The 18,002-nt window shown below is 38.5% G+C and overlaps 1 protein-coding gene across 1 annotated transcript; it reads left to right on the forward strand.

The window, feature by feature from the left end:
• The first annotated feature begins 213 nt into the window (after window positions 1-213).
• LOC122039897 lies at window positions 214-2,035 on the forward strand. The gene has a single exon (XM_042599313.1). It carries the CDS (start codon window positions 762-764, stop codon window positions 1,767-1,769), a length of 1,008 nt encoding a protein of 335 aa, XP_042455247.1. The 5' UTR covers window positions 214-761; the 3' UTR covers window positions 1,770-2,035.
• The last annotated feature ends 15,967 nt before the right edge of the window (window positions 2,036-18,002 follow it).

Below are 18,002 nucleotides of genomic sequence, written 5' to 3' on the forward strand. Positions count from 1 at the left end.
AAATTTTAAATAAATCAATTATTTTATTAGAATTGATTTTTAACTTTTAAAAATATAAAATTTAAAATAGTAATTAATTTTTTAAAAAATAAATTGATGTTTATATATTATTTAAAATAAATGTACCTTTTAAACATTATAACAAATTCCCATGTTGTCCCCGTTTCGGAAAATCAACCCGTCCCCCGCAAATTCCCTGTCCGACACGCGGCTCGCCGCCCGAATGCCCCTTCGTTGCCTCTGACATCTCTCGCAGACCGCCGACCCAACTCGCCGTCTTCTCCTCCGGTCTCTTCGCTGCTCATGCCCCGCCACTCGACAACCCACAACCGCCCCTCCTCCATGCACACGACCTCGGGCGCGTCGTCTCCACGTCACCTGTCGTTCAAAACCGCCGAGCCCACCCGGTTGCGCCTACCACCACCTGTGCGGGCCGCATGCTACGCCGCGCAGCCACTTGCCCGTTTCTGATTGGCACTTCTCCTCCGCGCCAGATAAATGTCACGCCATTCCTGAGTCCCAACCAACCAAAATCCTTTCCCCTTCCCATTCCCCTTCTCCTTTCCCTTTCCAATTCCAACGCCGGACGACAGCGCGAGCGCCCCCTACGTGTCTCCCTCACCCGACCCACCACTCCACGTACCACATCACCAGCCCACGTGCCACCGCCTCCGCTCCTTCTGTTGCCCCCAGCCCATTGGCTTCTTCCCTCTCTATAACCCCCGCTACTCCCATTGTCACCGTCACGGCACATCGCGGCCATGCTTGACCCCGTACACACGGCGATGGCCAAGACCCACGAAATCTTGGCCAGGTTCCGCCCCATCGCCCCCAGACCCTCCCATCCTCCCCCACTGCCGCCGGATGCCCCCTCTCCCACGGAAAATGCCGCCTCGAGCTCCTTCTACCGCTGCGTTCCCCGTCCCTGTCGCTCCCGTAAGCGCGGCAGAGGACACCTCGGCGCTCCCTCTAACAAGAGGCAGAGGACCATCTTCCCGCTCCTACCGGCCGCCGTGCCGCCGTCTTCGTATAACCGCCCGGCTCCGGCGGTTCCCTTTCCCCGCGTGGAGCCGGAGAAGAGTGCCGATGAGCTCCTGACCCTCTGCCTCCGACCTCGTTCGTTCGATGACGGCGCGCCGCCACTGGTGGAGCAGGACCTGCTCCAGAAGCTGCAGGATCAGCCGAAGGTGATCGCGCCGCAGCCGCTGCGCCCTGTGGGTTCCAGCATCAGCGTGACGCGCATCAGCCGACGCGTCGAAGCCGAGACTGCCCCTGCTCCCCTCGCCCGGCGGCGCGAGGAGGTAGAGGCCGAGGTGGAATCGGACGCGCTGCCGGCGGTGGTGTCCGACTGGCGGAACCGGGTGCGGCTGGTGAACTCGGCGTACAGGGAGATGGTAGGGCAACCGGAGTGCCCCTGGATCGACGCGATGGTGATGGGCGTGGACGTAGGGCGTGGGCCAGCTGCGACGAGGCGGCGGCCAAGGAGGATCAGCGGGGAGGTGATGCTGGACGTGGAAGAGTCAGCGATGCCCAAGACAGCGGCGGGGTTCTCGTGCAGGGCGAGGATCGAGTGGGCGTGCAACGGAAGGAAGAATTGCGTGACGGCGCCATGCAGCGTGATCCGCCTCTTTTGCGAGTCGAACGACTATCTCTTGGCGTGGAGATTCGACACTTGCAAGGCCGCCGCCGCAGCAGGAGAAGCAGAACACGACGACGACTGCACGAGTCCTGCATCCGTTCTTGTGGCTAGCATTGGCATGTACAATTAATTTAATTAGCAGTTAGTAGCTAGCAGCCATAGCCGCAGCAGGTAAGTGCTGAGGGTTTTGGAGAAGCTAATAATTAAGTACCTTCATCATATATAAAATGTATCTCTCGATGTATAGTGTGATGTATCTACTACTGCAGGGGCTACTTGACTATTTTCAGCTTAAAAGTCTGGACAGGCAAAATTAGTAGTCTCAGCATGCACTGGTCGACTTTAAGATGTATTTTAATGTGTCATGACTTAATTAATTTAGATTAAGCTGGTTAATTGGATGTATTAGTAGGGCAATGATATTAGTACAGTCTATGATATATGGATTTTGAAGTATTAAGTTAAATTTTGTATATAAATTTAGGGGGTATTTGGTTGATGAGTTTGAGAATGAGAAAATGGAATGATAGTAAAAGATAGTGTTTGGATTGTGGGTTTGGGAATAATATTTTGGGAATAATTATTAGATTTATAGGAATCAACCAAATTCATATAACTTGACGATGGGTTTCATTTTCATTTCTATTTTCATTCTATCCTATTATTAAATCCATACTCATAATTATTTCCATCATTTAACCAAACGCTTCCTTAATATGTACATTGAGTCAAACTTGTAGGATGCAAATGGCACCTGCGGAATGGAACTTGTGGGAAAATTACACGAGACTTGATCAGGTGGAGTGTGGATGGTGATGGAGTGACTAATTAGAAGTCTAAGAATTTGTAAGATGATGATGATGTGACTAATTAAAAGTCAATGGAATTTGTAGATCACATGAGGGATTATATGATGAAAAATTTTAAAGTTGGTATTGGAGTAGCTCATGGAGCTAACTTAGGATGATCAGGTTGATTGACTTGGTAGTGGTTTAAAGTTTGTTGAATTTTTAAGAGGGATGAAATGAGATATTTGAGGGATTACACGACAAAAAAAAAAACATAAAGTGTTGGATTTTATCTCTTTTAAGTGGACTTATTTATAATTTATATATGCGAATATGAACGGAACCGTTTAAATGATCCAAGTCTAGTTTATTGGGTTTCAGTTTACTGGACATGGGTTAGATGTGTAAAATATCTTAGCTCGATTCATTATGGGTTGATAACAAATGTGAAATCTTTTTTTAAGGGTGAGGTCCTCATTGGATTAGAGATTGATTGTATTTTTGTTTTCCCAATGATGTAAAAAGTGCAACACCGTGACCTTAATTCCGAAGGAAGACTATATATCACTGTGCTTCCTCTTCTTCTTTCACAAGGCTTCGGATTTTAGACGATGCTCTACAATGATGTTTCTTCCACTGCATTCAAGTTCAATCGTCGTTAGTGCAGTTTATGCTTTTATTTCGCTATGCCATGCTTTCTGACGAAACTAAATCTCATGCTTAAAATTGTTTTTCTCTGTTTTGAGTTCTTTATGGCTTCTAGAATTCATGAGGATTAGAAAATCACAATTTCTAATAAGTGGTATCAGAATGATCTTGTTGTTTCATCCTAATGTACGATACTGAAGTAAGGTTTTTTTGTTGATAGATGGTTTTTATGCTAGTTTAAGATTTTACTAATATTTGATCGTCAAAAATCTTGTAAAAGAAAACCTAAGATAGACTTCTTTTTCCTATTTTCGTATTTCACAAAGAACATGAAGACTGACAGAAACTAGCTGTTATTTTCATAGAAAGCCGTCGTGTTTAATTTAATTTTATTCAAATTGGGATGACTCAATTAATTATCTTGCTCTGGCAATCGATTGCCAAGCCAAAATTAGCTAACAGAATCGATGAGAATCAAGTGGCCAAGTCAACTAATTCAACTGATTCCTATACGACTGCTTCTAGTAATCGATTGGCATCATACACTAATCAAATACTAGTTGAAGAGTTGGGCACAAAATCGATTTTGATTGAATGGCCGGATCCACTGCAGCTACCAATTGATTGGCCAATTTTGCCAATCAATTGAGTGCCTTGAAGTCGAAGAGAATCGATTTTTAGCGATCATCTTGATCGATTAAAGTTACTAATCGATCGACGTTTTACATCAACCGATTGATAATTTTGAAATCGGGGACAAAATCAATTGTAATAGATCAGGATAATCGACTAAAGTTACCAATTGATGAATTGCCAATACTAAAATTGAGCACATGGCTCTAGGATCGACTAGCGGATCGATTGGTGACAACCGATCGATTGCCATGATTCAACAATAGATTGATATTTGTATTGTGTAATTGACTAGCGGGATCGATTGGTGATACCAATCGATTGACACACACCTTCAATCTATTAATGGTCGTAAAGTCATATACAATAGGCTTTTAAATCGATTATGATAATCGATTGATTGATACTATGATATCAATCAATTGGTAAGACTATTTCTTAATCAAATGTTGATCTATTTGATTAAAGTTCCTAGGGATTTCTTAGGTCAATTTACACATATGTCACTAAATTGAACTATTGTGTCGACTAGGGGTATAAATGAACTAAGTCGCTCATGAGCTATTCGAGGCTCCATTCAATAAAAATTCGTTTGAACTCATTTAATGAGGCTCGTTAAGATAAACAAATCAAGCTCAAGCTTCACAATATTCGGCTCATTAGCTCGTGAACATGTTCGTTAAGCTCATGAATCAACTTTTAAATAAAAAACTAATAGTTTTGATATTAAATTTAAAGATTTTACACTCTACTTATGAAACATATAGACAAATATATTAATTTATTTATTAGAATAAAATTATAAATTTTAATAAGAATATTATAATTTTCTCTAAATATATAATTTAGTTTTTAATGAATATTTAAATTTATAATTTATATTTATTAAGTTCGTTTAGGCTCGATAAAAGCTCGAATAAGCTTGTGAGCCATGAATATATTCTTTAAATAAAGCTCGAGCTCAGCTCGATTATAAACGAGCCAAACTCAAACATTCAAGAGTTCGGTTCGGCTTGGCTCGATTACACCCCTAGTGTCGGTGTAAAGGAATGCACCTTAAATAGGTCTAATGCATTTTGTGTAAATAGACATATATCTATGCTAAGATATATGTTCAAGACAACTTACAACTAAAGAATAAATTTTTATTTTTTATTCAGATCATACACAAAATATGTCGGTCAATCTTACAACTAAAGAACTAAAGTGTCTAATTATGTTCATAATGTGCTAGCTCAAAGAATGACACATTATATGACCAATTAAAGTTTAAGTTATATTAGAGAGTATCATTAACAAATTATATTTTAGAGTAAAGAGTAAACTGTAATGTTGTATTTGGTATCTCGTAAAGAGGCATCCATTTATATGCTTTTACTTATGTTTTACTATCTTGCTTGATTTTGTTCTTGGCTTTAATTAAATAATGAGCTTATAGTATTTTTCACTCTAATAATTTCAGTGCAATTAGTATATGTCAATATTAATAACAGTCTTTATATAAGTGACCATAGGGCCACTCCCGCAAGTCCATTCGAAAATCTCTTTCTCCTCCCTATAACTTCGTTTTGCGTCTATCTCAGGTCCATCTTCAACTCCTCATTCTAGCTTGAGTTTGAGTTTTCTTCTCTTTCATCATGCCTCAGTATGTTTTTACCATGCTATTTCAAGTTTTTATCATTCCTTTACACAAATATATCTTGCTTATTTGCCGATTGTAAATATTGTTAGACCAAGACATAGAGCCACTAAGCCCAACACTCTCGAGCATCCTTCAGCTGACTTGAGATTTCTCTCTGAGGACTATCGATGTAGATTTCATGAGCATACATATTCACCTATGCCTTCTAAATATCTAGGTAGGAAGTTCTTCACATATCACTGCCCTAACATTCTATAAATCATAGTCTACTATGGTATTTTCACATTTATTTATTGCATTCAACTAGTAAATATCAATTTGTGTGCCGAGTTTTATAATAACTTGGCTAAGGTAGATCATCTTACCTTTTCTTCTAGAGTTGGAGGTCGTGACATCGTCTTCACACCCAATCTGATTAGGGACCGACTCAAGTTGCGCCCCTTTGCCTCTAGTTATATTGTTTTCCATGTCCTACTCCATCTTTTACTGAGCTTCATTCTGACATCACTCTAGACCATATCTACACTATCTATTAGGTGGTGGGTAGACTCCGACTGCCTTCAAATTCAACTCTGGCCAACTCAAAGTTAAAGACTGTGTTGTACAAAGTCATCTGCATGTGCATCTTGCCCATCAACGATTGGACATCAATTTTAGTCTGAAGATTTTTCGATCCATTGTCTATCACTCCAACATATCCACTAGTCATCGAGTTCATATGTCATATTGTCACATTTGACTCATCTTTTTGCCTTACTAAGGATTGATGTTTCTAGAACCATTGATCGAGTTTGATCATATAGGACTTAGGAACTTCACATTAGTTAAGATACTCCTCAAGGAGAACATTCTAGTTTGGAAGGATGGGAGGAACACTTCCCCTCAATCTCCAGATATTGATGACATCATAACTGAGTTCGAGGTTGACCTTGACTAGATATAGGCTGATCTTCCAGCTCCTCTAACACCTTCACCTCTGTTGACATTAGAGGATCGAGTCACTTGACTCGAGGAGACATTCGCTTATGAGTCTCGAGATACGAGGGCCCTGATACAAGAAATGATGGACATGATGAGAACCCAGTATTCAAGCCAACCTCCTCTTCCTCCTTCTGATAAGACTTTCCCAACTTACTTGCTTAGTAGACTTATCTTGCCTCTCTTTGACTTATGGTTGACTTGTTTTTTTTTATCTGTAGTATTTTGACTTGTGCTACTTTTATCGTATTTTGGATCTAGACATTTGACTTATTGTTGACTTATGTTTGATTTTATTATAGTTGCTTAACTATGCATATGACTTACAATTTACCTTTAACTATGATTGAATTATTAGTTTGACTTGACTTGGATTTCACTGTTCATTACTAGCTTGGTTTGTATTTTGCTTTAAGTGTAATCTTATTAAACTCCAATATTATTTGATTAAGGAGGACAAGGCTTTAACCAGATACGGGTTGTTCTTCCAGCTCCTCTAACACCTCCATCTTCGTTGATATTAGAGAATTGAGTCACTTGACTCGAGGAGACATTCGCTCCTAAGTCTCGAGATACTAGGGCCAGATATGAGAAATGATGGGCATGATGAGGACCCAGTATTCAAGCCAATCTCTTCCTCCTTTTGATTAGACTTATCCCAACTTACTTGCTTAGTGGACTTATCTTGACTCTCTTTGACTTATGGTTGACTTGTTTTTGGATCTATAGTATTTTGAGTTCTGCTACTTCTGTAGTATTTTAGATCTAGACTTACACTTGACTTATGTTTGATTTTATTATAGTTGCTTAACTATCCTTACAATTTACTTTTAACTATGATTGATTATTAGTTTGATTTGACTTGGATTCTACTGTTCATTACTAGCTTGGTTTGTATTTTGCTTTAGTTTAATCTTATTAGAGTCCAGTATTATTTGATTAAGGAGGAGCAATGCTTTATTTGTTATGCCATTATTCATTTGCAGTTTAACCCCTTTTTTATATATGAAAAATGGGGAGAGAGACAAAAGAATAGATAACAATCAAATGTTTATTAACATTCATATTTAATTCCTTATCTGATTAAGAGGGAGAAATAATTAAGGAAAGTTACTTATTCATTTATTATATTCATGTATGACTATACTAACTCTATCTTCTTTCATACATTGAATATAAATTTAAAATTCTCACTAATTTTTTTATTATTGATTATTAACTTTAACTTAGTTTTCATATTATCAAAAAGAGTGAGATTGATAGTGCTAGGTGCACAACATTTAATTCAAAGTTTTGATATATGACTAAGGTTAAATTAAAGTTAGGTTAGTTATGATCTAACCAGTTGTGTTAATTTTCCAGGTGCAGGAAAATTGATAGTGTTAAATTTTTGAATGTGAATCAGGTAGTGACTAAGTCCTAGTGGATCTAGACATCAAAAGTCCTAATTGAAAGTCAGGCATGAATTAACTTTTGGTTGAGACCAAGTAGACAAATTTCTAGTTGGAGGGTAGGTGACTCAAGTCCAAGTGATTAAGCTTTAGTAGATAAATTCCTACTAGACGCTAGGTGAATTAAGTCCAAGTGATTAAGGCTTGGTAGATAAAATTTTTAGCTAGAGGTTAGGCAAATCAAGTCCAAGTGGTTAAATCTTGGCTGACAAATTTCTAGTTGGGTGTTAGGCGACTCAAGTCTAGGTGGAGTAAGCTGGAAGATAAAGACTTGGCAAATAAGTCCAACTGGAAGTAGTTGGGTGTTGTGGCTTGGCAACTTACTCTAGATGAGTCGGCTGGAGGCTGAACATCTATATCCAATGTATGTGCAAGTAATTTTATACCCTTCTCATGACGTGTAACAACTGTAGGGAAGCATGTTTAACGATTTTAGGCAATCAGATGAAGTTAGGAGAAGACTGACTGGTGATAACTCTTGACGAAAAGATTTCAGAGGGTCTAGGCGATTGTAGCTAGGTTGGGGGTAACCGGAGCATATGAGCAACCGGAGCATATGAGCAACCGGAACAGCTTCCAAGCGACTGAGAGATGACACTAGTAGCAATCCAAACAAGACGGTCAAATGAAGATTGACCCCTACCCAAGCGACCGAAGGCTGCATGGGTGACAAGAGAGTTTCATTAATGTTATCTTACGGGTAGAAATTGTAGCCACGTCAGCACCTTTGCAGGCACCGGGAAGGCTCCAGGTTATCGATGGAGTCCTATATAAGGATTTTTGAGGCAGATCTTGAAAATCACTCATTCACTCATCTCTTAATCCCTTATACTCGTGCTCTAAGTGCTCCTTCGCCTTTTGTGCTGTGATATGCTATGACTTGCATTTCATTTTTGATCGACAACACCTAGAGTAATATTTTTATTTGTTTTAGTGTTGCCTTATTTGTTTTATTGCGCTTAAACTTTTTATATTCTTTTTTGTAAGGTTTCTCCACCTAGGAGAAAAATATAATTCGTCAAGAAATTGGAGTTGTCAAGTATTGTATAATTGTTGATGAAGTTCGAGATGAGTCAAAAAGAGAGCAAATGTTTATAGTATTAAGGTTCATGGATACTAATGGATTCATTCAAGAATGCTTTTTTGGGTTTGTTCATGTATTTGATACTGTGACTTTGACTTTAAAGGAAGTTATATATTTTGCTTTGGCTTATTACAATTTGGATGTTCAAAATATTAACTCAAGGCTCTGATGATGCTAGTAATATGAGGAGCGAATTTAATGGATTACAAGCTTTGATTATAATAGATTGAAGGAGTGCTTATTATGTTCATTACTTTGATTATAAGTTATAATTGGCTTTAGTTGTAGAAAAAAAATGTGACACTTATTCATCAATTTTTTGATAGATTAACTTTTATAGTTAATATTATTAGTTTTTCATGTAAGTATAATGATGAATTAAAGAATGCTGATGTGAATGACATTGCACATTTGATTGTTATTAATGAACTTGAGATAAGGTGTGAATTTAATCAGATATGTACTTTATAATGAGCTGTTGATACACATTGATGTTCTCATTGGAGATCGTTGAAAGGCCGAATTAAGAAGTTTAGAGCATTGTGTATGGTAATGGTCAAGGTTACGGATGATGAGCTTCCTTCTCAATGAGCAGATGCAACATCTGTTTATGAGGAAATGACTTTTTTTTTTTACATTCATCTTGCATCTTATGAAAGAGATTATGGGGATCATAGATATCCTTTGTTAGGCTTTACAAAGTAAGTCACATGATATTATAAATGCAATAGAGCTTGTATTATTTATCAAGAATTTACTTCAACAGATGAGGGATAATAAGTGGAATGATTGACTTATAAAAGTGAAATCTTTTTGTGAACTTCCAAAGATTAGCATTCCTAATTTCAATGCTCTGTATATTAATAGATGATGTCAAGCTCGCGCTCGTCAAGTCAATTTTACCATTGAGCATCATTATCAAGTAAACTTCTTTTATGCTTCGATAGATTCATAGTTATAAGAAATTAATGGGCACTTTAGTGATGATGCTATGAAATTGATCATTCTTAGAAATGTCTTAAATCCTCAAAATGCGATGGAGTCTTTTAGAGTTGTGGATATACGTAAATTAGTTGAAAAATTTTATGCTCAAGCTTTTACAAGAGATGAAAAAGAGCAATTGGAGATGCAATTAAAGCATTATGAGTATAATATAGTCAAAGAGTCTGATTACAAAAATCTATCAACTATTTCAAAATTATGGCAATGGTTGATGAAGACTAACAAGTCATTAGTTACATACAATATCATTTTTAGAGTGATCGTACTTGTGCTCACTCTTTCACTTTACACTGCTACTACAGAATATATATTGAGAGAGAAATTGCTAGAAATGTGAGTATAGAAGCTATCATTGAAGACTCAAATATTTTAAAAATACCAAATTCCTTTTAGTTAGAGAATTGTATTTGATACTTAATTGAATCCACATTAACTTCATGTTTCTGCATAATAGATCTTTATATACAACTAAACATGTTTCATTTTGACAATAATTTATAGATTTTGAGAGTAGCATCACACAACTATACAAGAATAGCAACTAGAATATAGGGTCAGGTTTCTATTAGTATTAGAGAACAATTACTGGTAGGTCATTGTGATTCTGACTTTGAAATTTGTACTAGTTCTTGCAAGGAAGAATTTAGCAAAATTGTTAATGCAACAATAGAAAACGTCTAATGGCTGCAATTAAGGTTAGCAACTCTTTTTTATTCAAGTTACCCTTGCAATTTGCAACTCCATCTAAGTAAAAGAATTTTGATTGTTTCCTTTTCCACACTTCATCACAATGCCAAGGAATGAATAGCTTTCAAAATAGGTGATTATGCTCATCCCAGGCATTCCTTATAGCTCATCTCTAGGTTATGTGAAGGGAGGTAAATCACAAAGTAAACTTATAGCCAACGACCAAGTGACTCGAGGGTGAGATGGATTTTTTTTTTCTTGAGGGCATACGCCCGACGGGAATTGACCCATTGCTCCATTATAGAAAAACTTTCTTGAATATATGTAAGATCAACATATTCAACATGTGGATCTGTGATGTGTGTGCAGTGAAGAAGTCTGTGGTAAGGATCAACAATGTAATGTTACAGTAAAGACAAAGGCATTGCTTTGATCACACTTGAATTATGGTGAAAATTAGGATGTTGTTATTATGACTTTTTTCCTTTAAACTATCCTCTAATACTGTATTAGTTAGGATATTTAGAGGAATATTCCTTATAATAAACATATGTAACAATTACTCTATGACATTGATCTACCTAATAAGGCCTTATACTAGGAAACTTAATGTGCATTACTCACCTCACAGTATATGGACCGGTAGTAGTCGGGTTTTTTTGGACCTTCACAATACTGCCAATAGTTTGATGTAAAAATATTTCCGTAATTGCTCATGCATTCAACCAATCATAGTTTGTTCTTTGACTATGAGACTAATTTACAATTAACCATACTGCTATTCATTTGTTTAAAACAAATATGATAAATTCCTTTAATATTCAGGTAGTGATTATATTATGCTATTAGATTTCTGTATTAGGGACTATGAATGCTAATTTAGGCTTTGATCATTCTTTTTCTTTTTTTTTAATCATTCAAGTATTTAAGATTATACTTAGGTCCTTGATAAGTGGCTTCGGGTAGGTTCTGGGTTCAAAGGAGTAGATGCTTTTCGTTATATGCCCCCACAAACTTGAAATCCTAGATTCACCCCTACTTTATTAGTTTTTTTTAAAAAAATCTTTTTAGTTAAAAAAACTACTCTTTCGTATTATTTTTTAGTCAGATAGAGTTGTACTATCCAAGAATGAAATGTTTGTAGGAATGAACTATGTATCTGATGGGTTGTTCAAGCTCAATGTAATGACCATTGAGCCTAAGATAAATAAAGATAAAAGCTCTTCTACTTATATGCATGAGTCTTCATATTTGTGGTAGGATAGACTAGGACATATTAACTATGATGTGTTGCCTATATTAATAAATATGCAAAACATGCCTACATTCCACCTTGACTTAAAACACAAGTGTGAGACTTATGTTAAAGTGAAATTGACTAGGTCATCCTTTCAATATATTAAGAGAAAAAAAGAACCGCTTAGGTTAATTCACACCGACGTGTGCGATCTCAAAGGTGCACCAACACGTGATGGAAATACATACGTTATCATTTTTATATATGATAACACAAAATACTGTTATATGTATCTTCTCAAAAATAAAGATAAAGCTGTAGAGAAATTCACTCTCTATAAGAATGAGGTTTAAACCTACCTTAATAAAAAAATTAAGGTAGTTCTAAATGACCGAGGTGGTGAATATGTATCACCATTCGCTAAGTTGTGTGTTGAACATAAGATCAAACATGAAACAACAGCTCCTTATACACCTTAACAAAATGATGTTGTTGAGCGAAAGAGCTGCACTCTAAAGGAGATAATGAATGTTCTTCTATTAAACTCTGAACTGTCGGAGTTCATGTGGGGGAAGCTGTGTTAACAACTAATTACTTTTTAAATAAGATGCACCGAAAGAAAATAAATAAGAGTCCTTATGAATTGTGGAATGGAAGACAACTGTCCTATAAATATTTATGAATGTAGGGGTGTCTTGTCAAAATTTTGATGTCTGATCCAAAAAGGATTAAGATAGGACTAAAAATTATTGATTGCATATTTATTAGATATGCACATAACAGCGGTGTGTATCACTTTTTTGTATATAAGTCATAAATACTAGATATACACAAGAACTCGATAATAGAATCAAGAAATGCCTCATTCTTCAACCATATGTTTCCGTATAAGACTCGAAAGGATGCTAGCTCCTCAATGTGGGCATATGAAACACAAGAAGAAGATTATGAGGAACCAGTCGAGGTTGAGCTTAGACCGAGAAAAAGAGCTTGGGTGAAAAAAATCCTATGGAATGAATTTTATCACTTTCATGTTAGAAAGTGAGCCCCACAGTTACTCAGAAGCAGTAAGCTTCACTGGAGAGGGACAATTATATATGAGATAGAATCTATCTTACAAAATCACACTTGGAAACTTATGGATCTTCCTTCGGGAAGTAAACCAATAGGTTGCAAGTGGATCTTCAAGAAGAAAATGAAATCAGATGGCACAATTGATAAGTACAAGGCTAAATTGGTAATCAAAGGATACTGACAACGAGAAGACCTTGATTACTTTGATATATATTCTCCGGTGTCGAGAATAACTTTCATTAGAGTGTTGTTACTATTGCCTCTCTGTAGAACCTAAAAATACATCAGATGGATGTAAAGATAACCTTTCCAAACAAGAATTTAGAAAAGGAAATCTACATGCAGCAACTTGAAGGATTTTCTATGCCAGGACTGAAAAAATAAGGTTTGTAGATTGGTGAAGTCATTATATGACTTGAAACAAGTACCAAAATAGTGACATGAGAAATTTGATAATGTCGTGAAGGAATGTAGATTCAAGATCAATGAATGCGATAAATGTGGTTATATAAAAGACAGAGAATGACTATGCTATCTTGTGCCTTTATGTAGATGACATACTTATCATTGAGAGTAATAATAAATTAATCAAATCCACTAAAATATGTTGAACTCAAGATTTGACATGAAAGACATGAGCCTAACTGATGTAATTCTAGGAATCAAAATTCTTAGAATAATAGAAGGACTTGTTCTTAGTCAGTTCTATTATGTGGATAAGATTCTTGAGAAATTCACCAAGGGTGATACTACGTTAGCATAAACGTTGATAGATACGAGTTAACATCTATCAAAAAATCAAGGAGAAAGTATCTCTCAAATAGAGTACTCTCGAGTGTTTGAAAGTCTGATATACTTGATGAATTGTACACAACCAAACTTAGCCTACGCAATAAGTAAATTGAGTAGATATACGAGTAATCCCGGTATTGAGCACTGGAAAGGGATAATATGAGTACTGAGGTACTTGAGGGGTACTCGTGAATATGGACTGCTATACAAAATATTCTGCTGTGATTAAAGGATACAACGATGCGAGTTGAATATTTTGTTGGTGCAACCTTAGGTCAAGGTTGACCTGGTTGACCCGACTCAAGGTGACTTGACTCGAGTTGTATTTTGATGTTTGACTTGGGAAGATTGTTGGTGCAACCTTAGGTCAAGGTTGACCTGGTTGACCCGACTCGAGGTGACTTGACTCGAGTTGTATTTTGATGTTTGACTTGGGAAGATTGTCGGTGCAACCTTAGGTCAAGGTTGACCTAGTTGAGTTGCATGTTGATGTTTGACACTCGTGAGAGAGTTCTATTCTTGATATGAGACAAGAATAGATGTTTGGGAGGTTGTTGGTGCAACCGTAGGTCAAGGTTGACCTGGTTGATCTGATTCGGGAAAAGTCCAAGCAGGGAGCTTGGCACTGGAAAAGTCCAAGTATGGAGACTTGGCACTGGAAAAGTCCAAGCAGGGAGCTTGACACGCGAAAAGTCCAAGTATGGAGACTTGGCACGGGAAAAGTCCAAGTATGGAGACTTGGCACGGAGAAGTCCTGGTGAGTGAAGCCAGGCAGTGGGAAAGTCCTAACTGGGAGGTTAGGCAGTGTGGAAAGTCCTGGTGAGTGAAGCCAGGCAGTGGGAAAGTCCTAACTGGGATGTTAGGCAGTTGGAAAGTCCTGGTGAGTGAAGCCAGGCAGTGAGAAAGTCCTAACTGGGATGTTAGGCAGTGTGGAAATCCTGGTGAGTGAAGCCAGGTGAAAGTCCTGGTAAGTGAAGCCGGGCAAAGGAAAATCCAGATGGATCGAGGGTGATCGGACATCTGGTGATGGGAAGTCCAAGTAGGTCATAGGAGTGACCCGATACTTGGTACGGAGAGAAAAGTCTAAGTGGGTCAAAGGGATTGACCGGACACTTAGCGGGGAGTCCTAGCAGGTCAAGGGAGTGACCGGATGCTAGGCGCAATGTACCAACAGGTCAAGATTGACCGGATGTTGGTTTGGACTTGGTTTGGGCGAAAACCATGAGCTGGATCGATCTGGTGATCGATCCAGTGATACCGAGAATATTCTGATCGGTCCGGTGAGATCGGGTACCGATCCAGAGGGGTTAACTGATCGGTCCGGTGACCGATCGGGCGAAGCCGAACAGGATCGAGGCGCAAGAGGGGCTGATCGGTCCGGGACCGATCAGGAAAGCCTGATCGGTCCCGGACCGATCAGAGGTCCGATCGGTCCATGGACCGATCGAGGATGGAACAAGCGAGCTTCTTTCCTGATCGGTCGTAGACCGATCAGATGTTTGATCGGTCCACAGACCGATCAGGGTTCTAGCCGTTGCGACGCAACGGCTAGTTTCTTCGTTGTTTCGTTGTTTCTTCTTCGCAGGTATAAAGGGGTCGAGGGCTGCTGCTGTATACAACTCCTTCTTCCTTCTTTTCTCCCTTCTGCTGAAGATTTGTGGGCTGCGATAAGAGCTCTGTTGAGTTCTTCCGAAAGCTTCGCGTGAGCTTCCCCGACTGGAACAGCTGCTGTTGCTGCTGCTTCATCTGGACTCCAGTCGACGAGAAAGCAAGATTGGTAGAGTGCTTGTGTATTCTTATTGTATTTCTTGCTTATTCTTTGTACTTGTACTCCTGTTTGCTGTTGCAAATAAGTGTGGCGAGGTTTCTCCACCCAGAAGGAGTTTTTATTAGCCGGTTTTCCGGGGACTCATCCACCGACGGATTGATTGGGTTCGTCCACCTTACGGACACGCCGAGGAGTAGGAGCATCATCTCCGAACCTCGTACATAGCTGTGTTAAGGTTTGATATTCTTCCTTTTGTTTCTAGTTTATTTTTCCGCTGCGCTAACGAATTGTAGGAAGAAACGAGCGATTTGGGGCGGCTATTCACACCCCCCTCTCTAGCCGAGTACGAAGGATCCTAACAAGTGGTATCAGAGCAAGGTCGCTCTTCGTTGGATCAACACCCGGGGGAGCACGAGCTAGAGATGGATCAACTCGGAGAAGACATCACAATTCCACCTTTCTACGATCGCGACGACTTCGCGTTTTGGAAGGTAAGAATGAAATATTTTCTTATGACTAACCTTGAAAATTGGAGTTGTGTTCAATTAGGGTTCAAGCCTCCGATGGACAAGAAAGGAGAAACCCTAGAGAAGAAGAAGTGGACCAAGGAACAAGTCCACCAATCCCTAGTCAACGACGAGGTAATGAAAATATTTGAATTCTCATTACCTAACGATATATTGTGTAAGATAGGTGGTTACAACAATGCCAAGGAATTGTGGAATAATTTGGCCAAGTTCCATGAGGGGAGCTCCACTTCAAGTAATGAAGAGGAGTCAAGTGAGCTAAGTAGCTCACTTCATGGAGATGTGGATTTAGAAGTTGAGGGCCACTCAACATCTAAAGAAGAAGAGGAGAGTTCTTCCTCAAGTACGGAGCAAGAAGAAGAAGCTTCTACCTCCGGAAGGGATGAAGAAGAGAGCTTTCATCCATCCTCAAACCTAGGTAACTCGAGCATTTTAATTTCTAGCAAATTACACATAATGTGCTTTGAGTGTAGGGAATTTGGACATTACAAGAGTAAATGTCCAAAGAGGGTTAGAAAGACTCCACCGGCGCCCAAGATCAAGGAAGCCGGAGTCCCGATACGCAAGAACAAGGAGCACGTGGTGTGCTTCCAATGCAAGCGAAGGGGACATTATCGGAGCCAATGTCCAGGGGAGGCAACCTCACAAGGACAAGAAGACGAGCACATCGATAGGGGGAGCTAAGGCAAACCCTAAGGTAATCTCTAAGGCTCACTTTTGCAATTCAAATAGAACACATGCTAGTAGTTTGATTGCAATTGCTAATAATGATAAGCATGTTAATTATAAAAATCAATATATGTGCTTAGGTGCTAAACATGTTAGCTTGAATAAGGACAACTCTAGAAATGTCAACCCTAGGAATAACTCATCTAAGGTTAAGGATAATCTAGGTAGAAATCCCAAAACTACTAGACATATGCCTAGGAATACCTCAAAGAAAAATGATAAATCAAAACTTGAGGTATTAGAGAAGGAGAATCAAGTCTTGAGGTCAAGACTTGATACTTTGGAAAAGGCCCTCAAAAATTTAGAGAAGTCAACTCTAGGGTCTAAGGGTCAAAAACCCAAGTCCAAGGACAAGAAAGGTTTGGGTCACAAATCTAAGTCCCAAGTGGTCAAGCCCACTTATCACAATGTTCCATTCGATTATGGAACAAAACCTAGGGCTAGGAAGACCACCACCAAGGTCACAAGGGGAGTCACCCCTAGAGTTGATCTTGATGAGTCCCAAATGACCAAGGCTTCAAAGCCTAAGAGGGTCATTAGGAGGGTTGCTAGGGAAGTTATCCCTAGTGAATATTTAGTGAACCCAATGAGCTCAAATAGGTATTGGGTTCCTAGGAACATCTTCTCTACCCCATAAATGGGTTAGAGAGTGTCAACTCCAATAAGAAGGGTAGTTAACCCAACTTTGAGGAAATTGACACTCAAGGAGCATTTTCAAGGTTTTGTGAACCTTTGAAAATAAAATGGAATTATCATTTACTCCTTGGAAGAGTAAAATGTGCCATTATTGAAAAGAATGATTTTAATTGGCATAATCTGGGAAAATCTAGAGAACTCTCGAGGAAAAATGAAACATGCCAAGTTTTGAGGATAAATTTGATCTTTAAGTGGCATGAATTAATCTAGAGTTCAAGAAGTGTCAAAATTAGGATTTTGGCATTTTAGGGCAATCAAGGGTTAGATTTTAAGTTAGCTAAGGCTAAGGATACTTAGATAGGGAATTTAGGTATTTTATTTGTGCTAACTTGCCATGATTGGTTGCCATATGTCATGCCATGACATCATATTTATTTTATGATCATTTAAAATGTCATGATAATGCTTAGGTTAGTTTAAATGTCATGCTTTATTTAAGTTTCACACTTTATGCCATGACATCATGACATTGGCACATGTTTTTACTTATGAAATCATTATATGCCATGTCATCATCTTGTGCATTAATGATCAATGAAATTGATTTAAGGATAAAAGCACATTTTGATATTGAGATCAAATTGGTGTTTAGAAAATGCATGAGAACTTAGTCTAAGTTGACCTTAA

This window comes from Zingiber officinale, chromosome 2A, assembly GCF_018446385.1.
Source record: "Zingiber officinale cultivar Zhangliang chromosome 2A, Zo_v1.1, whole genome shotgun sequence".
In the NCBI taxonomy this organism is placed as follows: domain Eukaryota; kingdom Viridiplantae; phylum Streptophyta; class Magnoliopsida; order Zingiberales; family Zingiberaceae; genus Zingiber; species Zingiber officinale.

Excerpts from the sequence above, each read along its gene's own strand:
- LOC122039897 (XM_042599313.1), top strand. The coding sequence starts at position 762 with ATGCTTGACCCCGTACACACGGCGATGGCCAAGACCCACGAAATCTTG.